We start from the raw sequence: 26,847 nt of genomic DNA on the forward strand, positions 1-26,847 counted from the left end.
GCTTTGACATCTCTTTCCCTCTTTCTCCCAGGTGTCCCAGGAGGCATTAAATGCTCTCTTAATTTGTGTGTGGAATCTCATATTGTATCTTTCCTGATTAGACCACATACAGTTTTGGAATGACATGCTAACACCAATTGTCATTGTAATATTATTATTATGTTATTGTATTGAGGGTGAAGACGAGTAAATCAGATTTCTCAGCCTCCTCAGATTAATGTGTAGTCTTTATCATGCCACTGAGTGGAATGTGAGAAGTCAATAGGAAAATGCCATTGATAACATGAAAAAACACTTCTTTTTTTGTCAGTCTTAGGTTTATGAATTACTATTACTTCTCACTAGACCCACCCCTTACCCCCTAAATTTCTGTTAGAAAACAGCATTTATTTGCACATCCCTAAGACTCTCTTCTCCCTCCTGCCGTGTTAGGCTGACCTGGGGCTTGGCTGTCTTGCCTTGGCCTTGAGAGGACTGAGAGTGTGTTTAAATAGAGGGAGCGGCTGAGCGAGGCAAATAAAAACTCTTTACACACTCCGAGACTGAGCTGAGCTGCAACCTCAGGTACGCAATTGTGAAATTCCCAACGTTCCACTCCCTGAAGTCCACAACAACACAAAGAGCTGAAACATGTTCCTCCACCGAATGCTAGTCCTTAATACTGTTTCGCTTTACACTGGCTGCATAGGGTCATTCTCAAAGGATTAATCATTTGGCCGCACATAATCTTGTATGAGTTCTGCAACTAAACAACATTGTGTTTGTTTGAAGAGCTTATTAATTCTACACATACAGTTAATTACACATACTGTTTGTGCAGTACATGGCCAGATTCTGACACATTCTGACCACAGGGCTAAAACTTGCCCTAATGACACCCATTGCTGTCAGCTATAAATGTATTGTCTACATAACTAGTCTGGCCTCATAAAAAGGAGCAAATAATAATAATAATAATAATAATTTAGAGTTTCAGTATTGTAAGTATAACTAAATCAATGTTCTCATTAATGCTAATATTTGCAGTTACAGAGATGTAATTCTACTAATTCAGCCAGTGAAAGATGAGAGGACCAGGAAAATCACAACTGCTCCACCACAGCACTTATTGATTAACTTTCCAATTCACCGCAGGTGTAATATCTGTAGCAGAGTACCTTCCCTGTAGTAATCAGATGATTTCCAACTTTAAACATCAGTTCATATTTCATATGTTTACATAAAGTACATAATTTGTTCACCATAGTAGTGTGGCATCACCATTAATTAGTACAGTATGCACTCCAATTGACCTCCATGGCCAAGTGTTGTATTACCTAATAGATCAATTAGATAACTGATCAAAAGCAAATGAATTTGGGCATAAAGTAACTTTTGTGTAACAACTTGCTAGAAGGAGTAGAAGCAGAAATGAATTGCCTTACTTTCAGTCACATGTTTGGTGCTAATGAGTGATGAAGATATTTTAGAAGAGAATTACTGCTGGATTTGCTCTCAACATTGTGAGAGATGAACACTGCCTCCTCCTTGCTCTCTATTGGTTTGTAAAGTGCACCAACCTGCCAACATGGTACTAACTAAAGAATTATGGCGCATGTGTGATATTAATTTAGTATAGTGTTAGCAGAGGGAGCCTGTAGTATTTTTAACCCTCCTATTGCGCTCTGGTCATTTTTGACCCGGGAGAGGTAGATCATATTTTTAAAATACCACATTCTGTAGTTTTTAATGTGGGACCAAATTTTGGGACTTTGTCAAGACTTAAAAAAAACACATATTTTTTATTTCTTCATATTTTTGAATAAAATAAAATAAAAAACATTGTTACATCTTTTGCATTCATGGGTCAATTTTGACCATGGCATCGATTGTGCCTTTATTCGGGATATTATATTGATTTTTTTCTTACATTAAGACTCTTTCCCAAACTCTCACACACATTTTTTCTCACACTGGGACCACGTCTTGTTTACAAACATGCACATACACATACAGTCAGAAACAGACACACACACATTCCTGTACAAAACAGACATTACAGATATAACAAACATAACAAAATAAACTAAATCAAAGGTACAAAGTATATGTTAGTTTCACAACTTTTGACCACCAAGTTGTATTGAGCAGATATGAGTAATAGGAAATTCATTCAAATTACTAGTAATTCTCACATTAGATGTTAATAGAAATTGTATATTATGTTATATTAAGATCAAAAGAGATGTTGATAAAAAAAACATGTGTATACATGTTTACACTGGTTTTGCTGTAGTTAATGTAGTATATTTTGAAATGTAAAATAATTTATACATTTTATTATTTGTAAAACAAATGGCAAATTAATCACCTTTATATTTGTCAGTTAACATGCCAAAAAGATCAATCTTTTTACATGTATAAACAGTTAAGAACTTATTATTGACTTAAAATATAGTTTTAGAAAAAAAACCTTCAGGTTATGAATGATTTATAGTCTTGAAATCCACTGGGTCAGAACTGACCTGCAAATGCAATAGGTTTATGCAGATTCTGAACGCAATAGGAGGGTTAAAACCACGTCTTTATGCATGGTGTGTGTGACGTGGGGCTTTGTCCAATGCTATCATAAGATGGGTTTGTTTGGTGGATTCTGTTTATATCAAAAGGTTTGACTTTTTCTAAAGTACTAGTCTGGTTAATTGTAACAATTACACAATCAATTTTCAATTTAAAGGGGGGTGTCTATATAGACCCTGAAGGTGTGCATCTATTTGCTTGTAGCTTTGGGAAAGAAAAAAAAAAGACAAACTTCTCCCATGTTATGCATCTTTACTCTCTCAGATAACTGATTTGCTCCTCATATATCATCATTACTCTGTGGCATTGCTGAAATTCAGACAAAAAAAATGCACACCTAAAAACTAAAACAAACAGGCCAACAAATCATCCATGTCATTTTCAATTGAACAAAATGCTTTAGCAGGGGGCCTTCTCTCTTTAATGTATTTCACAAGACAAGCAGCCACCATCTTTGATAGAGCAGTCTGGAAAACATGTGAAAACAAGAGAAAATAAGACAATGAGACACATACCTTATCCGCAGCTATGGGCTAGGGAACACAGTGGTTACCATGGCTTAATCTGTCACTGAAGTGGACTTTGAGGGGTGACAGGGTTTTTGCGGGCTGATCTTTCTTCCAAACAGACAGCTTAGCATTTGTGTGCACAGATAAATCCCATTCCAATATCTCCAATAAGTTGTGATTGGCAGAATAGCCAATTTAATCTCTCTCTCTTATGCCAATAGAATAGCAGCTGATTGAGATGGAGGAAAATTAATTATATCCTATTCCTAACTGAATCAGAACTTTCCTGATTTTCGGAAACTGTGTTTGAAACAAAAATATGGCCCATAGCTTGTTCAGAAATGGTTGAACTTTTACGTAATATTGTTTTAATGTAGGCAAAACGTGATGCTCATAAAGTGGCAAACCATCATAAATAATGTGGAAGGTTTTCATTTATTATAAACACAACTATTTGATATGGCTTCTGTGACCTACGGTTACAAGTTATAAAGCTGACAGTTATGAGATTAAAGAGATATAACATACACACAGTGTGGGGGGGTGAATGACTTTGACTTTATTAAGGAAAATGTAAAAGAAATGTCCGTAATTTTAGCCCATCTATTTTTCTGTATATACTTGTATAAATGGCTTCATTTATGATGTTTAATTATGTATCATTTGCACAGTCTGCACATTACAGTACAGAATGATGAATGAAGTTTAACGACTTTTCAGAGTTGCATCATTTATTTGACCCTGATATGCACCTCATGAGAGTTGTTTTGAGCTTTTTCACAAAATAGTCCATCAGCAGGTCATGCATGGATGGCATCACGCATCTGCATCACAGTTATACTGAGCCACACATGCATGTCGCATGGCAAACTGATGCGTTCACGTCTCACGGTGTCCCTCCCCTGAAGCCCACCTTCTTTAAAGATTTTTGCGCGTCTGTTTTGTGGGTTAACATCATAAGGGTTCGTCCTGTCGAGCCAATCAGGTCCCTCCCTACCTCAGATCGCAGCTATAATACATAGGAGTAAAGAGGCTTCTCGCATAAGTGGCTGTGACTTCAACTAACCTTGTGATTTCGAGGTCAGTATTACCTTTCCCACATTCGCGCCGCAAACCACCGATGCGTTCCGTTATCACACGCGCATTACCGCACTTGTCACGGTAGGGGCTCGCTCTGAGGGACACGCGTGAACTGAACCGGAGGAGGAGACGGCAAGGACATCGCAGGAGATCCGCGCAGTGAGAACGCAGCAGGAGAAATCCTGGTAGTCGGACCGGACGGACGCCCCGCAGAACACCGCAGCCCAGGATTCGTGCGACATTCACCGGGCCAGAATGCGGCTTATGACGAGAGTGGCGTTGGTGTCTCTTGTCAGTCTGTCCTTGGTGGTGTCCGGACTGGCTTGCGGTCCTGGCAGAGGCTACGGCAGAAGAAGACATCCGAAGAAACTCACACCTCTCGCCTACAAGCAGTTCATACCTAATGTCGCGGAAAAGACCTTGGGGGCAAGCGGCAGATATGAGGGCAAGATAACGCGCAATTCGGAGAGATTTAAAGAACTTACTCCAAATTACAATCCCGACATTATCTTTAAGGATGAGGAGAACACGGGCGCGGACAGGCTCATGACACAGGTAATTCCTTTGCCTTCAGATACTATTGCACACTTCCCCGGACCGCATCTTTCTGCTTACTCTTGATGTGAGAGCTTCAAAAAGTAGCAATACAGTTCGTTAAAGGATTGTGAATTGCACGTTGTGGGTTATGCATTGCTTTCTCCTGTGAAGCTGTGCGAGAGAAATGCCATCAAGAAAGGACCGGCGGGTTGCCTCCTTGCTCACCCTCATTGTGGAAGGTTGCCTGAAATATTTATGTGCCACTCTGTTCATATCTGCAAATGTATCCGCGTTCAGATGCATAGCAGCAGACTAGCTTTATTTAGGCAATATAAAACGTGGACTTACGTGCGCTGCAATCTGCTAGAGAGATACGGCACCTGGTTTTAAGGAACTGTGGATATGTCAATCTCATGACAGCTAAATATAGAACAAAATTAAGCATACATGTCCATGGGATCGCTTAGTCAGACCGCAGCCCACCCGCTCGCAGCGGCTGCTTATCAGGGCATGAAAATATTGACATTTCTAAAAGGATGCTCTGAAGATTGTTTCTACTTATTAGTGGGCATGGACGGTTCCACTTATAGTGACCGATTAGAATCAGACACAACAGTCCCTCTTGTTTCAAGGAGTTTTCTCAGGTCTGGAATAAGTTTTTATGTGGTACACTCCAGGTAGTCATAGTTTAATTGAATTAGTCTCTATTAATATTATGGCCAGCAGAGGACTTCATATATTCACAAAGTAGCCTATCAGTCTTTTCTGATTAAAATTATATAATCAGACAGGTCGGATATACATATTTATTTTATCTTTAATTCTTATTTTGGCCTCTGAAAAAATCCGACCGCTTGGGGAATAGGCTGTCTGTCCCCAACATGGCTTTCCACTCACATCTCATTAGCAGAAATCATGTGAACTTCTGACCCTTTGCCAATGCAAAGAAAGAATAACATCTCTACTTAGTAAATAGGCCTATATTGGAAATATATTTGCTACATAGTAAATGTGCATAGTAAATAGGTTTGTTTTCAGTGTACACATTTACAATGTGATTACCCAGAGTAGCTATTATATTTTTTACATGACTATTTTGAACGTATCCCTGTTCAATATTATGTTCAAAGTCTATGATTGGTTATCGCATTGACAAGGGTTGCTGAAGTGTTTGTAAGCATGTGCGCTGTGCGGCACGCAGGTGCATTAGCTTATAAAGTTTACCTTTTTGGACCTTGAAAAGAGGAAACTCTTATCTGGTTTGGTTTTCTCAGATGTATATCAAACTCTACTTAAGCTGAATGTGATTATAAGTGTTCTATGACCATACGATGCCATTAAAATAGGAAAGCTGCCCTTTACTAACTTTAAACATTGATGCTCCAGGCTTTCATGGAAGTTAACAAGGTGTCCTGCTAACAAATGCTTCTGAGAAGCACATCCAACTTGGATTTGAGATGGTTTGTTGGTATAACAAGCCATATAGTGAATTACACTTCACTGTACTGCTTGCGAAATTATGCAGAACCGTGAGGGCATCCCAGAGGTTGTTTGCTCTGACAGGTAGCTGATAAGTGTTTCCTCTAAATCAGTTCATTTTAGGAGGAGATTAGGAGCCGACTGTGACTAGGCGGCTTGTTGAACAAACCTTGTGTGGAGCACAAAGCGGTGGCGCTGGGGGTTCCCGCTGCGCTTCATGGTGGCTGAACAGAATTTGGCTTGATTTGTGGCACACGACCCAATGAATTAATAAAGAGTTTAGGCTTCACGGTTCTTGAGTCCCCAGCAGTTTTGCTCAGAATGTGCCAGAAAGCTTTGCCCCCTTGTTTGGATTTTCCTCTTTCATTCGAGTGCATCAAGTGATAGGCTCAACTGAAGAAAAAAGGTTAATCTAAAATGTGCATCATGAGGTAACACATAATTTAAGTGGTTTAAATTGACAAGGAAATAAATGACAAATTTTAGGGATTGGGTCAGGCAGAAAAAGCTCTTTAAGATAACTAGTGCATGTTGTCACTTTTTACAGTGTGCAGATTGCAATACAGATACGGAAATATGTTTTATTTGTGTTAGGATTAAGTACTTTTCTATCATTTGCCATTTCGTCTCTGATATTCCACAGATCCAGTATCTTCATTTGAACATGTTTAATGTAGAAGGCAACATGAGGATATACACTCACTGAGCACTTTATTAGGAACACCTGAACACCTACATATTCATGTGATTATCTAATCAGCCAATCATGTGGCAGCAGTGTAATGTATAAAATCATGCAGATACGGGTCAGGAGCTTCAGTTAATGTTCACATCACCCATCATAATGGGGTAAAAATGTGATCTCAGTGATTTTGTTCGTGGTATGATTGCTGGTGCCAGACGGGCTGATTTGAGTATTTCTGTAACTGCTGATCTCCTGGGATTTTCACGCACAACAGTCTCTAGTTTACTCAGAATTGTGCCAAAAAACCTCCAGTGAGCGGTAGTTGTGCTGATGGAAATGCCTTGTTGATGAGAGAGGTCAACAGAGAATGGCCAGTCTGGTTCAAGCTGACAGTAAGGCTACAGTAACTCAGATAACTCAATTATAGTGAGCAGAATAGCATCTCAGAATGCACAAAACGTCGAACCTTGAGACGGATGTTCTACAATAGGAGAATACCACACTGGGCACTTCATTAGGACCATAGTGTTCCTAATAAAGTGCTCAGTGACTGTAGATATAGAGAAAGGTTGAGAGAGAGGTTTGTTAGAGGTTTGACAGATTGAAAAACTTATATTACAGGTAGTATACAGTTTTCATAATAAACACTTAATGGAGTGTTGAGACTGAAGTATAGCACTAGATATTATAATTGAATATACATCATGGTTTAATAGGTATATTATGAAGGTATATATAGTCCAGAGTGCCTATAGATGAAGTGGATGAGGATTCTTTACTACTGACATGAAAATGAGACGGTCATGTCAAATGGTGAGAGAGAGTGGGGGAATGTCTGGAACAAAAATGAATGTGGATGTTATAAGCTAAGGATGGTGTGACACACTTTGAGAAGGAGAGAGAAAGTAAGAGAGGAGGACAGAGTCAAAGCGAGGAGTGTATACATGTTTGAATTATTACAGGTATTAATTTGGCTTAGTGTCACAATTTGCAAGGATATTTTCAATAGATTTTATATAACCTCTGAAAGAGCCCTGGTTAAGCAATCACATCACGTCCCTTGAGCAAACCTGTGCTGCAAGAATAATGAGTAGTTGCTTCTCCCCTTGGAAGCAGTAAAAGAGTCTTTTGTGGTGTTTTATTTGACATATTGGTTAAGTGTTGGGAAGAGTTGTCCGGGAGAAGGCCAAGCATCTCAACACTAGGTCTCGGGAAAGGTTAGTGGGTGCATCACCCAAACATAGCCTGATACCTGCACCTCAGCTGGGTCCTTTGTTTTAACATCAAGGTTTTAATAATAAACACTATTACTAATCTGTATTTCTTGCCTTCTAAGCTAAGCTTATCATTTTCTTTTTTTTACTATTTCCTTTGGGTGCATTCAATGTGATGAGGCCTTGATGCAGTCACACCTTTCCCTGTTTTGATCTATATATTTTAGATCAGTGAAGCAAATACAATAACTTATCCATTTTTCATTGAGCTCTTTGGACAGAATATATTGCACGCAAGGTTGAATTGTCAGTGTAAATACAGGTTTCTCATAGACTTAGGCAGTGGATTTGTCTGGAATTATCAACCTGGTTACTTAAATAATTATTGCCAAAAAATAATGCTTGGAAAGCTCAGAACTCTTTGACCAGATATCATAGTCATTGTTTTAGTTGAAAATGCAAAACATACTATAAATCATATCAGTTAATTACCTCTCCTCCCTTTCTCTCTCTGTCTCTCTATAAGAGGTGCAAAGACAAGCTGAACTCACTGGCCATATCTGTAATGAACCAGTGGCCAGGAGTTAAGCTGCGTGTAACAGAGGGCTGGGATGAGGATGGTCACCATTTTGAAGAATCACTCCACTACGAGGGAAGAGCTGTTGATATCACCACCTCTGATCGAGACAAGAGCAAATATGGGACGCTCTCTCGGTTGGCCGTAGAGGCTGGATTTGACTGGGTCTATTATGAATCCAAAGCCCACATCCATTGCTCTGTCAAAGCAGGTAAGATCATGGTGGCTTGACTGGAATACCAAAACCATTTTTGATAAAAGAAGCGCCCATAAAACTACACATTTCATGTTTTACAGTAACACGTATAAAAACACAAACTGTTAATTGCATATGCAGTGAACATCAAAGAGAGGTGCTCCAAATTTAATATTGGAAGTCTACTAAATTATAAGTAGGCCTATCTTAACTTCTGGCATAATAATATAATTCTAAAATAAAACATTTATATTTAAAATATTGTGAATAATCACCTATTGATGAGCAAAAGTGTCTTAAAGTATACCTGCTTTTAAGTGTTTACATCTTAAGAAGTAGCATTGCTAGGACAGATAATTATAACTGAGTTATAACTAATACAGTAAAATACTTCAAGCAAAATAGGCTATTAACTGAGCTTATATCGCCCCACTCTGTTTCTGTGAAGGAAGCGCTTATCAAAGATCACTCACTGCAACAGAAGACAGGCACAGACACATAACTGAAGATTTACGTGTTCAAATTGAGGATGTTATTACACACGCGCTTGTAAAATAAGCAACGGTGAAGCCTGTGAAGGCTTTGTGATATCACATGCGCAAATTCGATTTAGCCTAATTACTGGAATCCTGAATTGTGTTTATTTTATCAATGGTTGAAGGGGAGTAATGAAATGCATTATTATCGGATTTTGCGGGAAAAGGCCTAGCCTACGTTTTCCTCCTTACGCAAAATCTTTCATTATAAATTCTAAACACGTTTACAAATACATTATAGACTTTGAACAGGGCCCAAATCTGTTTCTCAGTGGTAACCATCCTATTTCATGCGCTAGAACATTATGAGAGGATTAGACTTACAAAGTCCATTCTGTAGCTCTGTTTACCCTTCCACGAGATCGGAATGTGAAGAGTTCCCACAAGGCCGGAATTATTGTCATTAAGCCTGACAACGGAGAGCATGATGGTTTAAAAATGAAAGGAACGAAGAGGAGGGCACTGATTGAATACCGCAAGCAATTCTCATTTACATTCAAATCTACAGCTTTGGAGCCTCGGAGAAGTGTCTGGGCTGTGTAAATACTAGCCTATTTGAGCCTGCTTGGGGTTTTCTCTTTCTTCGGGAAAGAAGGGTATAAGTGTGAATTGTCACATAGACGTTTCTGCACCTGAGCAAATATGAAAGAGGCGCGAGGAAAGGCAGAAATGTCCTTTTCCAAGAGTGCTCTGTACACAAGCTGCATTATAATGACAATGTCCGGGGCTTTATTGGTTTTTAATTAGAGCAGTCCAGCAAGCTCTTTCGTCCTTCATCTCACACAAAGACATTGGTTTTTTTAAACCTTTCGATGTACAGCTCAATTCCACGTTTTCTTTTGTTTATTCAGACTTTTTACAGCTGTTTGACTAATTTCCCTCAACCTTATTTTAACGACTCAAAACATTTCGTTGAAAGTCTATTAGAGAATAATTTATTAGAGCGTTAATTTCCCGATATAGAAATGCAGAGTGCAATGTATAGTAAAAATGCCATAACATTATGATTTTTTTGTTCACTGCATGCTATTTATCTTGACAGAAAACTCGGTTGCTGCCAAATCTGGAGGCTGCTTCCCGGGTTCGGCTTTGGTCACGCTGAAAGACGGTGGACAGAAGGCCCTGAGGGACCTGAACCCCGGTGACAAGGTGCTGGCGGCGGACAGCGCGGGAAACCTCGTGTACAGCGACTTCATCATGTTCACGGACCGAGACTCGACGACGCGACGTGTGTTTTACGTCATAGAAACTAAAGAACCCGTTGAAAAGATCACCCTGACCGCAGCTCACCTCCTGTTTGTCCTTGACAACTCAACGGATGATCTCCACACCATGACCGCCACGTTTGCCAGCAGTGTCAAACATGGACAAAAGGTGATGGTTGTTGATGATAGCGGTCAACTTAAATCTGTCATCGTCGACCGGATATACACGGAGGAGCACCAGGGCTCCTTCGCACCAGTGACTGCTGATGGAACCATTGTGGTCGACCGAATACTGGCGTCTTGTTACGCGGTAATAGAGGACCACAGTCTCGCGCATTTGGTCTTCGCGCCAGTCAGGCTCTATTATGACGTGTCATCAGTCATATTCCGAAAAGACTTCCTCAATCAGTCCAATGCGACTTTACAACAGGAGGGAGTTCACTGGTACTCTAAGCTCCTTTATCAAACGGGAACGTGGCTTTTGGACAGGCGCATGCTTCATCCTTTGGGGATGTCAGTAAACTCGAGCTGAAAACCCTCTTATGGAAATAAAGCAGGAGAAATCACACTAATGTAGGATATAAGACAATATTAGTACGAGAGAGAGAGAGAGAGAGAGAGAGAGAGAGAGAGAGAGAGAGAGAGAGAGAGAGAGAGAGAGAGAGAGAGAGAGAGAGAGAGAGAGAAAAGTTTCCCAGCGGAGTTGGGATATTTATTACAATGACTTTAAAATTTGTCATTTTCAAAGAATAAACGGAGCCTTCAAAGTTTTCTTTGCATAATTTATTCTCGCGTGAACTCAGGCTGGTGGCACACATACGGATTCTAATGCAGTGTGACTAGCCGATTGTGCAGAATTTATTTTTGTATATCTCATGTAAACAGGAAAAAAGTGATACTGTAAGGAACTTTCATGACAGGTTGTAACATTCTGTGTATATGTGCAACTGACTGTTATATTTTAGGGGTAAGCAAACGCCGTTGGGCTCCAGAAATTATATTTTTATACACAGAATTGTACATTCGATTTTGACCGATCGTGACCTAATCACTTTTCGTTATTTGAAATAGTGTAAGATACGAGAATATATTTTAATTTAAATAGTTGCAGAGTCTTGTGCTGTTTTCTGTTTTAGAATTGTATATTAGTTTGTCATTGGTTTTGTTGTCAGAGTGGGACAGACAAATTCCCAGTCCTTTGTTCACTCTTGTCTGGTTTCATTGTGTCCTGATGTCATTTTGGTTTATGAGAAAATACGAAATGCACATTCTGACAATTCAGTAACGATACTAGTCCCATAGTACAGAGCAAAAATGTTTCGTTAAATAAATTAATTAGTACCTACTGTACTAAAAATGTATTTTTCTTTTCGTATTTTGTAATAGGTAAATAGTTTTATAGAAATAAAATGCAGCTGATGCACAGTTTGGATAGCATATGATTGAGTGGCCATGACACTTAGCCTACCTTTCATTAAGGCAAGGTGTCAGGAAATGTATCGAATTTATTATTTATATGTTTATTATAAAATGAGATAAAGAAAATGTTCAAACTCCTCGATGGTATTTTTTGTTTTGTTTCAAGAATATTCGTTTGGTAATGCTGACATTAAATCCAGGTCTGTAATCTGGTTATTAATAATGCTTATAAATATTATTGTATTATTTGTGCTATTTAAATAGCTGGCTCACAGTGGCTTTTTATTAAAATATTATTGGGACCACCACAGGCACTACAATTCACGTGTCGTGTTTACCACAAGACAAATGACAGTCAACAGGTTAGTTAACAGTAAAGTGCAGAAAATTAAATACAAATGATTTAACTGTTGCAATTAAAATTGTATCTGATGCATAGTAAGTTTCCTGTTTTCTCTCTCTCACGTAAACCGAGCGGTTCAATTTGCAATTGTACAAAGCTCGAGTGGGACAAAGAAGTGCATTCTAAAAAACGTGTGCAGATGTGAAATGACGGTAAATCGGACTATTGAAAACGGCCATCGGTAGACGTGTAAAAAGTCTTTGATCTGCACTGAGTGTGCTTGCGAAAAGTTGTGATGCCATGTTAAAAATGAAGAGGATTGCCTTTCACAAATAACATCTGAAAATGTCTCACTGTTTATATGCTTAAAACGCACCGACCCCATTTACAGGAAACAGCTACTTGCTGTAGCTATTGGATTTCCCATGCCAGGATCATATATGCGGTTGTTAATTCGTTAATCGTCAAGGAAACTTCGACGCTGTGGAAATGGTGACGTAAATCAAAGACTCTAAACACGTCATAATTGCAATTTAGTTGCATTGTTTTCCAATAACGGCAATGTTATATTTAATCTCAGGACTGAAACAGGTGGATCGGTGTATTGGCTTTACCATCAGGTGCAACGAGGGGGAAGTAAAGGAACACTCAAATTTTAGGAATCTTTTTTTTTCCTTTTAAGTCTGGGATGTAAGGTGGTTTCTGCTTCCAAGCATGGAGGAGAACGGAATGTTTCCGGTTCAATTCAAGTAAAGCTCAATCGACAGATTTATTATTCTAATTTTTTTTTGCATAATGTTGATAACCACAAAAAATTTGTTTTAGACTCGTCCCTCATTTATTACAAAAATCGTGGTTACAGTAAAGCAAGTACACTGGAAGTGAATGGGCCGGTTTAAAACGTTAAAATAAACAATATTTCAAAAGCATTGCCACAAAAAGTAAACGATATACATGTTAGCATTACGGGTTTTATCAGATTAATGTTTTATCAGCGTCACATCATCATGGCAACAAAGTTGTGATATTGGATGTAACTTTACAGAAAAGGCATAAAGCAATTCTATCACACTAAAAACTAGTTCACACAATGTTTATATCTTGTGGCTACACTTTTGTAACAGTGTAGCGTTTATGGACTGGCCCCATTCATTTCCACTGTACGTGCCTTACTGTAGGCTAAATGCATTTTTTGGCCTTTTTTTATTATAAATGAGGGACGAATGTCAATCATTTTTAATGTACTAATTCATATTATTTAACAAATGCTGTCCATTGACCTTAACCTGCTCTAAACCTATAATAGTCCTGTAATGGGGATTAACCCCAGCTCAGCGGACATCCCCAAGATGTGTTTTCAGAAATAAATAAACAATTATAGCAAAAGTCTCTTAAACTATGCTGACCACAGCAATAACCGAGTGAACTTGTGTTGGTTTGTAAAGCTTAATCGCCAGGTGTCACCTTTACCAAATAAAATAAAAAAATAGTAAACTTTCACAAGTGCCTGCCTGAATGCGATATTTTATATCTGAACCCTCTGCTATTCGGACACTAAACAATAGTATCACACGGAGAGGAACGATCACCAAGAGTCAGTCTGAGCTCAAGCTCATAAAAATTAGTGGTATTGTTTTGAGAACAATTGTCCAAATTGAATTTTCTTGCTTGACTTCCTGAATTGATATTTTTAAGGAGTCAAAACTGAGGCAGCAATTATTAAAATCTCGCTATCCATCATGAACGATCGGCAAATATAAAATATTGGGCAGGTGTCTTTAGTAGCCTCTCTTTGCTTTACCAACTATAAACCTAAATATACAAATATATCCCTTTTTGTCTTTTATGATTAATGGGTGCATGTGTGTGCGTGCATGCACACTTTGAAGGGTGTTAACTAGTGAGTGAATGGACGTTTGAGCTTTTGAACTCTGTTGCAACACGAATAGAAATTCCACGAGCATCTCTTGAGAAGACTTCATTGTGCCGCGGTTTTTGCTGCTTTGCAAACTGTTGGTGAGGCAGACTCTCAGACCTGACCTTGAGCATTTACACAGACACAAAAGCGACCGGCGAAAGCATTCCTCGGAACAGGTAAATAAAACCAACTAATCCTTTAGAGGGGCCTTGCGTCTGCACAGTGAGCAACTGTTTCAACAAACCGCTTTCTGGCATTTGCACACAAAACTGGCCTGCAACTCTTATGAAGTGAGACGGGAATAAAGGTTGCATAATGGTAAATTCCAGTCATTCATCTTGACTGGATTCAATATTTACTGAAGTGGTAATCACTTATTCAAAACTCAATTTCTGGGAAAATTAGGGTATGCACATTAAAAATTGTAATTACAGATTTTGACCTTGGTGTGGACCATTGCTTTCATTACTTTCTCAAGATCTGTGGGATAACATTTTTGCTGTCCCAAACAAAGAATGCTTTCAAATGGTACCAAACATCAGTTTTCAGTCATAAGTCAATTTCCACAATGATAAGAACACAAGTCAAGGAGACAAAACCCAGACAGCGGTATATAAGTACTTATTCATACAATTATTTATTATTCAAGTACAATCAAGGCATGTTATTGGTTTTCATTTGACAAGCATAATAAAGGCTACTAAACAAACACTGTTTCTATTCCTCACAATTCAAGGTGCAAGACTGGAGTAAGCATTTCAGACACATCAAAACAATTTCATTAACACAAGACTCAAGATCACAAAAACAGTGATCAAAACAGTGCAATGCATAAATCACTCCCCTTCATACAATCATATCCAAGTAATGTTCTCTTTTCATCCAACAACATGTGTACATTTGGAAGAGTGTACAGGTCATTCTTGTGGCTTTGTGCAAGGTTTTGAACTTTGGAACTCAGTTGGGTGTGGTCCCAGAGACGCAAAACTTCCACGGACGTGTGTTAATACAGAAAGGAAATCCAGAAGCAAGATCCTCCTGCTTTGATACAAGAGGATTATGTTCACACAACACCACATTGAGAGCATCAACTGCCTTCCCATCAAGCCTCATTCTGGGATGAAAAGAGCAAAGAAGTGAGAGAGAGAGCAAGACAAAGAAATACAGACAAACGGAAAGAGAGACAGAAAAGCAGAAAGAAAGGCAGAAAGATGGAAAGGCAGAAAGGAAGATAGGCAGAGAAAAGGCAGAAAGAAAGAAGGCAGAAATGAAGGCAGAGAGGCAGAAAGAAAGGCAGAGAGAACGACAGGCAGAAAGAAAGGCAGAAAGTAAGTCAAAGAGGAAGACAGAGAGAAAGGCAGAGAAAAGGCAGAAATAAAGGAGGAAAGAAAGTCAGAGAGGCAGAAAGTCAGTCAGAGAGGCTGAAAGAAAGTCAGAGAGGCAGAGAAAAGGCAGAAAGAAAGGAGGAAAGAAAGTCAGAGGCAGAAATAAAGGCAGAAAGAAAGTCAGAGGCAGAAAGTCAGAGAAAAAGGCAGAGAGAAAGGCAGAGAGGCAGAAAGGCAGAGAGAAAGTTAGAAAGGCAGAGAGAACGAAAGGCAGAGAGAACGAAAGGCAGAGAGAACGAAAGGCAGAGAGAGAGAGAAAGGCAGAGAGGCAGAGAGAGAGAAAGGCAGAGAAAAGGAAAGGCAGAAAAAAGAAAGTCAGAGAAAAAGAAAGTCAGAGAGAAAGAAAGTCAGAGAGAAAGTTAGAAAGAAAGGCAGAGGCAGAAAGGCAGAAAGAGAAAGGCAGAAAGGAAGATAGGCAGAGAAAAGGCAGAAAGATGTAAAGAAAGGCAGAAAGAAAGAAGGCAGAAATGAAGGCAGAGAGGCAGAAAGAAAGGCATAGAGAACGACAGGCAGAAAGGAAGTCAGAGAGGCAGAAAGAAAGGCAGAGAGAGCAGAAAGGCAGAGAGGCAGGGAGAGAGAAAGGCAGAGAGGCAGAGAGAGAGAAAGGCAGAGAAAAAGAAAGGCAGAGAGGAAGGAAGGCAGAAGGAATACTTCTGGTATCACTTAAACTGAAGAGCACCTGTTGAAAAATGTTTACAAATTAGCATCATCTGGAGAAATGGTAGGAAAAGGAGGGTTTTTCATAACAGCAATGTATTAGTGTATAATTTACAGTATATCTGTATTTTGATATGCATCCAATCACAAAATCATATTAATTCTGTCTTTTGATATGTAATGGTTTGTATAATCTTCCTTTTGAGTGAGATACCTACACCTCAGTGGTTGTGTGTTTAATCCATTTTCATGAATGAATTCTATCAAACATGTAGTTTACTTATGCAGATTTTATATTATTTTAACTATTAGATCTTTATTTTTATTAATAACCCATCTCTGACACTATCTGCAAAGCCATTAAGCTAAACACCAGATCTAAAATGGCCCCTGAAAACACACATCTTGAATACAGTGTGATGAATGCAGGTATGGGAAGGTATCAGGTAAAAATACGGTACTACAGTCAATCATTACACTAAGCTGATGAACAGGACACAAATACACACTAAACTAAATAAAAAAAAAACTGACAGTCTAGCCATCAAGCTAAAATTAATTCACAAGTTCTTCAACAACACTGTCCTACTAGCCCTGATTCAAAATTAACTTGCCAGTCAGAAGACTTAAAACACTTAATGATGTTTTATGACATCATTCCGCCAAATGCAATATCATGGAAACAGAAAGTTTTGTTTGAATTAGCGTCTATTCTTAAAACATGGTCTCGTAAGGTCGTTCCCACTCACACCATGTTATAATGTACATATGCTAGGTTAACTTTGCTGATCATCTTTTTCAATCAAGCCACAGGACGAACACTAACGTTCAAAATGTTATGTTTAAAATGCAACAAATAGCCTTTCTGTCATACATAATCTCCTACAAATGGAATACAAAATACAACAAATATCAGCAATTACTACAAGACTTGGTTTTCGGTTTATTCTGTTTCACTTGTAGACTGTGTGCAACTATAAATCCAAAAATGCATTAATAAAGGACCAATGCAAACTACATCTTGGAATAAAAAAGACAGTTTCTTTTATGAAAAACCCTCCTTCCTGTGCTTTTGGAAGCTCTGTCCTGGAAAAGAAAGAAGAATGGTTTATTTTCAAATTAAAACGAACATACTGCTGCCAAATGCGAATCTCGTGTTTGATGCTAAAAAAAACAAACAAAAAAACAGGCAAAATGGTTAGGCAAAATGGGCACCAGAATCTCTGCATCTCTGGTCTTATCATTATATATAAATGTAAGCCCAAATGTTCAAACAACAGGCTATACTGGTCTTTTACATATACTGTCCAATTGCTCAAAAACTGCAGCAGGATCCACATGAAATAAATAATCTGGAGTGTGCCAGACAATTAATTGGACAGACTTAAAACAAAAACAAACAAAATCAACAAAAAAGTAAACATGTAGCCTATACTTTTCTGTGAAACATGATACCCTTTTCCATTCTTTTGGACTATACAGAGTGTCTAAAATCTCTTAGCAATAGTTTTTCTCAAAACCAATTTAAGAAACGAGAACCTCTTAAAATCTAAAATTACATCACTTGAGTAATTAGCTTGGAAAAAGACAGTTTCCCAAATGTAAAATGCTATACTTACAATGAAGTTACTAGTAAATGTTCAACGTGAATAATTTTTTCTCTCTTATAAGACAAACTACTAATACGTGTCATGTCTTAGAAGACTTCGAAAAGGTCTTAAGAAACATTCAGCCTAGCTGAAACTCTTTAAATCCACTGGATTCACTCTCTTTATATATATTATATTCTTTTTAAACAATCCAATAAACTGGATACACTTTGTTTGCAACTGAGCAAACACATCAACTGTGCCTTATGCATCATTTAAATTGGCAGCAGAACTAGAAAAACTAACAAAATTAACTAAATCAAAAGTTAAAAAGATCTATACATTTTGCTTCTTTAACATTATTCACAATTTTACCCATTATGTATATTTTCTATGACTCCTTGAAAACTCAATTTTTTTTAAAAAGAAACAAAAAGGGCTTTGGGATTAACCATTCCCGACAACTATAATATAATAGAAGAGGGTATGTTAGCAAATTAAAAGCACTTCTTAAAACAAGCGGGAGGTTAAAGGTAGCAGCTTTACGAAAATGAAATTAATAGACTCCGTGTGGCCAAAACCTTGGGCTATTTTGTCTGATCATAAGCACCAAAACATTAGACTACACCTGACTTGAGATCAAATGTTGCACCTTTCTAAGAACATTATCATTTCCCCAGTAAAATCCATTTTTTATATTATTAAGAAACACTTAGGAGGATGGAAAATTAGATAAGAATGTTATGTTCGGATAATAAAAAGCACTTTAAAATGCAAGAGGGAATCTTTAAACACAAATCAACATCAGACAACAGTTAAGGGTGATAAAGTTAGTTGGCTTCACATACCCGTGTTTACATGGTATATACATGACCATCTTTTATTTTTCATCTTTAAAATGTCCTCAAATAATAAGCTCTAAGTTTTCCAATAACAAAACTGTTGTAAAATGACCAAGGAATAGTTTTTTTCTTCTTCTACATTTTTATATAAAAACAAACTGAGAAAAGATATTCACCTGTCACATACCAGCAGGTTTTTTCAAACCATTTTCAAAACATGAAAAGATTTCAAGATGAGAAAACAACAGACAGCTTCATACAAACATTTTTTTCCTCATTATATACAAGAAATTGACCACTGATAATAGTTGCTCCAAAATCCTGTGAAACTGTAGCATGTACTAACAGAACCCTTATTCTATCTTGTTCTCATTGAGGTTGCTCAAATATATTCGAGACTTAAGATATTCTAGATAATATACAGAAACAAGATTTTGTTTTGGTACATGAGTAACTTAAGTGTTAACTTAATAAATTCAACCTGACCACTTACATTTGATCACAAATATGAACACAATAATGTAGGCCAGTTTTGGGGTCATACTGTGTGAATGTTTAGGTTAAGCGGTATAGTTAGAATAGATGAAGCAGATTGCTTACACTACAGATGGACTATCAATAATAATAATAATAATAATAAAAATTCAAGTGAGGAAATCCTGAGTGAGTGCTTATTATTATAATGCTATATGTTAACTGGAGACTGACAATATATCAGCAAGATTTCTGCAAATTGAATTTAAAAAAAAAAAAAAATTCCATCTTACAAATTTGACAAAAGTCTTACAAATAACAAATGTTAAGATTAAGGGTTCTTAAAGGTCACCTGACAGTTGATGATGGGTATTTACTTTACCTATTCACAATTTGTTTAGTAACAGGTATTAATTACCCCATTTGACAAAGATCAAAACTACAACTAACCACCTGATTAGAAACAAAGTTCTAACCATACACTCATTATAAATAGCCCAAATAACCAAAAGTCGCTTTTGTAACAGAATAGTTACAAGAAGAATTCACAAAAGCATCTAGTGCTCTAGACCATCCAGATTGTTTACGCAAACACAGCGTAACAATAAAATTCTACGAAATCATTATATAGGCCATGATTCTACCATCCTCTTTCATGCACAATATGTGCCAAACTATGAGGACAGAAAAAAAAAAAACTTTAAAAGGGAGGAGGGGGCATGAAATGCTTTATGACTGACCCCAGCCTTTTATACTTCCTTAGAAGCCATTGTCAACAATTAAAACAATCCAAATATGCCACTCTAGCACCTAAACTTAAAATCTAAGTATAAAAGCTATTTATTGTCAAATAATTTTGAACACTGAAAAGATCATGTCACTAGGCCAAAAAGACTCACAAGCCATGCAACACCACTCCAGCTCTGCAGAACAAAAACCAACCTGAAGCAAAGCTGAAATAGAAATATAGTGGTGAAATGGAAAATGAATAAACTTAACATTAACAGTCATGAAACAAATGCACAAACATGAGTCTTCCAATCTCACAGAGGCTTCCAAAACCTTCACCAACCCTGGTGACCCTGAAGTCAAACAACAGGCTCAGTGCTCAGTGCCCGAATCCAAAGAGCAAAAATTTGCATTCAAATGCTGCCCTCTACAGGTGGTTCAAAACAACTGCAGAGTCCTAAACCTTTTCATTCAACGATGCCAGTTTGTTAGTGACTTAGGAAAATCCAAAGCAAGCAAGCATTCCTAAATCGCTTGACTATAATAAGCTATTTAAAATTGTTATTCTTTGTCTTGCAAGCAACAGGATGGGAGCAACTACTATCAACTGTCATGTAAAAAGTCTTGGCTTCATACCTTGTGTCTCTTTTCACTTGTTGGTTCAGACCGGCAAGAGCTTTCCCCCCATCTATGTACTAATTTCCCCAATACAATGTAGATACATAAACAAGAGCGAGACGTCATGCTAAAGTCATTCTCAAAATCAGTCCTGCTGCTGCCATGTTCAGCAGGACACTACTAGTGTTTAGGCTCTTTGTATCTGGTTTTGTCATGCAAGTGGCTTGAGTTTGTTGACAGCACTTTCATCACAGCTTCGGCCTCCTGCTTGACCATCCATCATTCAGAAAAGCTTCTTGCTCACTTGTCTTTTCTTCTCTTAAATTGAACTGACTTGTTCCTCAGCCATCAATGATGGAAACGTCGATGTGAGACAAATCTATCATATGCCTATGTAATCAAGGGAAAATGTGATTGGATGAGACACTGTAAGGCAATGGGATTTAACTAATTTAAGTCACACTTAGGGGGCTTTCACACTTGGTTCGATTGCCTGTTCCGAACCCGAGTTCGACTGCTCCCCCCTCCCCCCGATGGACTGTGTTCACATTATATATTTGTATCCGAACCGCGGTACGCTTGCGTCATCAAGCTGCAGCTGGTGCGTAATCGTGTTGCTTGATAACCGCGAAATGAAAAGGCGTCAAAATTCAATGAATAGACTTTCTCGGTTCACATTTGTTCTTCTTTTTTTTAACCTTTGGTTTTGTTTTCAACATCAAGATACAGAAACACACTTGCGCCTGTCTGCCGCAAAAATACTGAAATCGTTCAAAAGACAGCGGGCTGTCCGCCGAAGACAATTTTTGCGAAGGCAAGCAGAAATCATCTCTCTGCTTGCAGTGCGTGTGCGTCAATCCCGCTTTTCGTCAAGGTAAGTGTATACACACGCGCACGCACGAAAGTAAACCCTTTCCGCTCATTTTGAAAGCGACGCGTGTGAGACTGACGACCACATTATACGTCATCAATAGCGGTTCACTTCCGCGGTTTGGTTCGATTGCGTTCATATCAGCAGCGAACCGTACTGGAGTTCACATGAACCGTACCCCAGACCACCTTTTTAAGCGGACCCGAGTACGGTTCCCGGGTGCGCACCCGAGTTCGGAAGACAGCGTTCACATCATCCAAACGAACCGAACTCTGACATCATTCGAACTGGGGTGCGCACCAAAAGTGCTAGTGTGAAAGCCCCCTTAAAGGCAAACTAATCTCAAGCATGTAACTCCATCAGAACTTATTAGCTTGGGGTCACAGTAGAGATCTTGTTCAGTGTTACACTGGCTCCTGCTGTTTGAACGGAGTTTTAATTCTTGCCGTTGCTGCTTGTTAGCACATTTAATTTACCCTTCATTAACAATCCATCAGGCACAATTACTCTGATCTGCTTCAGCCATTAACATCAAAGGAAAAGACACCACTTCATCAGAACAACATTCATGTAACCTTTAGTCTTTTGCTGTCGCTCAAGAGTTACGCTCCTTAAAATTATGGGAAAGCCGCAAAAAGGCCCCAAATGTAAAATACTCATAAATTGGATGTGACTTTATTCATATTCACGCATCTGGGCACATACAAGCACACTGAATGCTAAAAGCTTACCTGTGAAAGCTGTGCTGAAAACTCTCAGCATGCTGCGGGCTCACAAACTTGGCAATGGCCTTCTGCTGCTCGGGAAACATCGTAAACATCTAAAAATAAAGTTTATTAGTGTTAAATTGTCTAAATTCAGTGTACATTTTTATTAAGGGATGACTTCTGTTTTATAACAGTGTAAGAGTGAAAATACCTAAACTGCATAAGCAAGTCAGTAATATGAGAAGAGCAGCACACAATGCATTCGCTAGGTGGTGCAATTGTAATATTTTAACACACCACAATACTCAACGCCCCGTTTACAAATGGTACTATAATCAATTTCACATTTTTGTTTTAAATATATTATGGTGGTGGTTACCTGAGCTTTTAGTTGATAAAACCAGTAGTAGTACAAGATATGCTTAAAGGTGCTTAACATTTGTCTTTGTGTCATCTTGGACTTACATTGACACCTAGCTGCTTGGATGCAGCATCATTTAAAATCTATAGTTTTCAGATTCAGATGTTATTGTAGAAACGTAGTTCACAGTCAGCCATGATTACTTTAATCAGTGAGTGAAAGTGTCAAATAACAGGACAGTTACTGAGATTAAGTGAGTTGTATTCAGAAAATGTGTTTTGCATTTTGCACATTAACCTCAATGTGATTCTAACATGGCAGCCCCCATGTGTGGACCCTCTCCATGTAGAATAAAACAGCAGTCTTCATTTTAATGTGAGTGGTCGTGATTTCATATATTGCAAAGTAGCCATTCATGTATTTAGGAGTTAAACTTTTTAAAAACATTACCGAGTGCACTTTTAAATGGGTCAACAATAATCTAATAAAATAAGGTTTTAGGTAATAGTGTTAATCGAAAATGTTTATTTTTTTATATTTTTTTGTCCATGAAAATGAAGACACATATTTATGATAACCGATTTTAATTGGAACATCCTGTTGATGAAAATATGAGAATTTTGGCAAGACATTAACAGTGCACTAACACGGTTTTATTTATCGGGTAACACTTTAAGGGGCCACGATAATGCACTAGTTACACATGAATAAGTCAGTAATTAACTGAATGTAGAGTAAGGGGCTATCTATCATTTTTACATTGCTAAGTGTTACCATTTATTTATTTTAAGAAAGAAAAATCTCGAATAAATAAATATAAACAAAAAGTTAATATGTGATGAGATTGCAGTATACCCAACAGACTCGTGCAGCACATGCAAGCCATCACAAGCTGGCAGCGCTTCACTTTCGGTTAATCATTCATGTAAAAACGCACCAGCTTTGCTGCAGTCAAGCTGCTCTGATGACAGCCTGCATTCTGAGTTTCATTTGTTTCTTTTTGCTTTCAGAACTACATGTGATGTAATAAGGAGAGCACCACAATTAATCCTTGAGATTTCACATACAGGTACACCCTCCTTTAACCACAGTCACACTCAAAATTACATTAAACGATTAAAAGAGAAAACATAAACCCACATCTGTGTCTATTCAAAATATAAATTAAACCTGGAAATAAAGTTTTAGTATTTTGGAGTTGCGATTCACCGAAAAATCACACTTTAATAGCATTTAGTCTCCTATTCAGCTGATGAAAACACCACGTGATCAGGAGGAAGGGTTACATCAAGATGTAAATTGGAATGCAGGAGCACAAAACTTCACATAAATAGAATAGACTGCTCCTCTCGCTGTTGCTTACGTGCTAGTAATTACCCCTCTGTGTGATTTTGAAAAATATATAGCATTATATAAGAAATATTTAAGATTCCACAATATTTCGTGATCAGTTATCAAATAAGCAAATTTCTGACATTAACTGTGTTAACTCATTCTGTACAAAAAGACAGGTTTACTTTTATTAAAGCACTTAAGCAGAATCATGATTTTATCATAATCATCGTGTTTTACACAATTAACTCAAACTGTTATGCAGATAATATAATTTGTAATAGAAATAAACAATTAAATGAGGAAAAATAAAAAATATTTGTGGACTCAAACATGGGGGCCCAACCCTATTCTAAACTATGTAAACATGAGGAATTCACAACAGAGTAACTTCTAAAATGTTCTCAGGAACTCTGGTTTTCAGGACAGTTTTCTCATCTTACATATTAATCTTTAATGTGTTTGATACATGTTTAAATCATTTTATGTAGTTTATAAATAGAAAATTTGGTCTGTTAGGTTTTGGTAAGCCTAAATGTGTTTTGCACATACTTTTTTTTTCTAGACTTATATGCTATTTCAGGCTATTGACTAAAATGTATGATTATGATATGATGAAATATTGACAGAATTGAAAACATTTTCATCAAAAGACAATAACAGAAAAAAGTTAAAATTAACATGGAGGCTAGATTAACACAAATTATAAATACATGTTTTTTTAGTTGCCAAACAGAAGGGTAAGGTGGCATTACCTCAACAGGTCCAATTGAGTTGAGCAGGCTCATGAGCTGTTTGTCGGTGGTGGTGGTGGACAAACCTTCAATGCAGACGCTGGTGTGCTGACCATTCTGAGCTCTTGGGTTCTGTTGCATCACTGCACGCCCCCCTCCACGCCCTCGTCCACGACCCCGAACTACCACCTGTGGACATTAAGTAAGGGCAATATTGAAATAAAAATGGAAAGAACAATTAGCTTACACTTTACAACAACCTTCATGATATTTACCAACTATAATTTTGGCTGCTATTTATAACACCAGAATGGGTTACAAAAGGTTTTGAGCTCTGCTACTGGACCTGAGCCCAATGGGACCTGACAAACAGTCAGGTTTCAGGCCAGGTTGGGGTACATTTTTAAAAGTATAACTTTGGGTTTGACTTGGGTTTATGATGATAAAAAAAAGTGATATTTAGTTTTAGCTTTAACAACTTATTTCACGCACACCCTGACTCAGAGATGCATTAACAGGAAATCTTTAGGTTTAGAATGACTCAATGACTTAATCTGAACCAAAAATTGGTATGGCATAACTTATTACTATTCCAAAACAAGTGGGGAAAGCTTTGTTTTGGAAAAATGATGATGGACGGCTCGTGCAGGGCTTGATATGATATTTTAACTTAAGACTTCATTCTTCTTTCACAACTCTTACTGATAGAGGTGTTATAAGTTTAAATGGTTGTGCAACACAACTGAATACTAAATTCAAGCTGCAAAGAGGATTGTTACACTATTACTTTATTGATCTTTACTCAGCAAAGTTTTAGCACTTCATAACCGGTACACTAGAGTTATTGTCCTTTTGTTCTGGTGTGATGAGGCTGCCATGCCTTGTTAGAACTATTTGTTCACTATTACTATGTTACGAGTGTTGCCTACGATGCTGAAAAAAAAATATATATGCGATGATTTTACTTGTCTGAAGAGGAAATTACAGAGTGAGCAGTTTTAGATTCAGGTTTAAAATCTGATGATACAGTTTGGGTCAGGTCACACAGTCTTAGGTCAAGTCTGAGCTTCAACTGAACGCCTGTGCAGACCTCAAAAAAGAATTTATAAAGAAGCAGGACTCATATGTGGATTACTTGGTTCAATTTCATTGTTGATGATTTCACACAATCTGGAACTCAATCTAGATACTGTGAGAACTAAATTAGAAAATAATTAGCACAATTAGGAGATCTGGTATGTCACATTATCTTGAATGTATTAAGTGCCGTACATTAAACAAGGCACTGGGGATTCATCACTTCACAGTCTAGCAGATTTACAAATGGTAGACATTTACTGTTGTTTTCCCTTTTTACATACTAAATTTGATTTATTTTGAATGTTTAAATTAATGTTTTTTATATATTGTGTTTTATGACCCTGACATTAAAGAAGAAAATAGCAAACTAGTCACCACTGCTGCAATAGGGTTTTAAATACAGCTGCTGAGGGAGTGACAGTATATGTAGCATCTTTCTCTCTTCTGACGTCCGTAAGCCCTGTTCCCACTGCTGGCGACATCAAACGATAAAGCAACATGATCCCATTCATTTTCATTGAGAGCAGAGCGACTTCCAGGGACACAAGCTGCAGTGACCATTAGCAACAGAGATCATTGTGGGGAGCGACAAGAAAGTTGAAAGACAACTTTATGCAAATGAGAAGTGAAATTCAGTTGCGACTACCAATGATAGTTAAGACAGTGGAGCTCACGTCATCCGTCTCCAGGCAGTGAGTGTGCGAGATATTCAGAGAATTTAGGCAAGACGGAGAAGTTAAACGTTTATGTGAGCGTTTTCACTTTTCTATATAATTTGCCTATAAACACATACATGGATATAGCCCAATAAAAATGATGCGTGGAAAACAGTGTCAGCATTCCAAGTGAGTCTGATTCATACACTGATAGACCATTCATCTTGTTCATATGATGCTTTGAGCACTCCTGCAGGTTATATAAAACACTCTACCCTGTCAAATGTAAATTTTTAATTTTTCAAATGATTCATTGTCAAATTAGAATAATATCTTCGTTTTAATCTGTAATCAGTTTACAAATCTACTTTGGTCAGATGTACAGTCCACCTATAACATTAAAGAGACAGTAGGAGCGCCCACCAGTGAAAAAATCACAGAGTGGAAAATTAATTTACATTATGCAGTTTCTTTGCTATCATTTCTTATTACCTGCAAATTGCTTTCTGTAAACAAACTAAACATGTTCAAATCCTAAGATAAAAAGTTTCTTTG

General features: G+C 37.7%; 3 protein-coding genes across 5 annotated transcripts in view; 2 read left to right on the forward strand and 1 right to left on the reverse strand.

Moving 5' to 3' along the window:
* Positions 1–4,048: 4,048 nt before the first annotated feature.
* LOC127657165 (sonic hedgehog protein) lies at positions 4,049–11,141 on the forward strand. Its single transcript, XM_052145841.1, has 3 exons — positions 4,049–4,703; positions 8,590–8,851; positions 10,415–11,141. The coding sequence occupies exons 1-3, from the start codon at positions 4,404–4,406 to the stop codon at positions 11,107–11,109; spliced, it is 1,257 nt and encodes a 418-aa protein (XP_052001801.1). The 5' UTR covers positions 4,049–4,403; the 3' UTR covers positions 11,110–11,141.
* Positions 11,139–15,774, forward strand: LOC127655283 (putative uncharacterized protein DDB_G0271982; the record flags this gene model as incomplete). The annotated part of the gene is made up of 2 exons (XM_052143006.1): positions 11,139–11,312; positions 15,398–15,774. Coding segments are annotated over 2 exons (366 nt in total), but the record flags the coding sequence as incomplete, so codon positions are not given.
* A 2,978-nt stretch (positions 15,775–18,752) lies between these two features.
* LOC127657146 (RNA-binding protein 33-like) overlaps positions 18,753–26,847 on the reverse strand; it is a 67,046-nt gene continuing 58,951 nt past the window's right edge. For all 3 annotated transcript variants that reach the window (XM_052145820.1, XM_052145829.1, XM_052145812.1), the window contains exons 17-19: positions 24,578–24,745; positions 22,154–22,242; positions 18,753–20,941 (exon numbers count right to left, since the gene is read on the reverse strand). In XM_052145820.1, coding sequence (XP_052001780.1) covers positions 20,893–20,941; positions 22,154–22,242; positions 24,578–24,745 — 306 coding nt within the window. In that variant the 3' untranslated portion in view covers positions 18,753–20,892. The remainder of the gene's footprint in view (positions 20,942–22,153; positions 22,243–24,577; positions 24,746–26,847) is intronic.

This window comes from Xyrauchen texanus, chromosome 2, assembly GCF_025860055.1.
Source record: "Xyrauchen texanus isolate HMW12.3.18 chromosome 2, RBS_HiC_50CHRs, whole genome shotgun sequence".
Classification (NCBI taxonomy): domain Eukaryota; kingdom Metazoa; phylum Chordata; class Actinopteri; order Cypriniformes; family Catostomidae; genus Xyrauchen; species Xyrauchen texanus.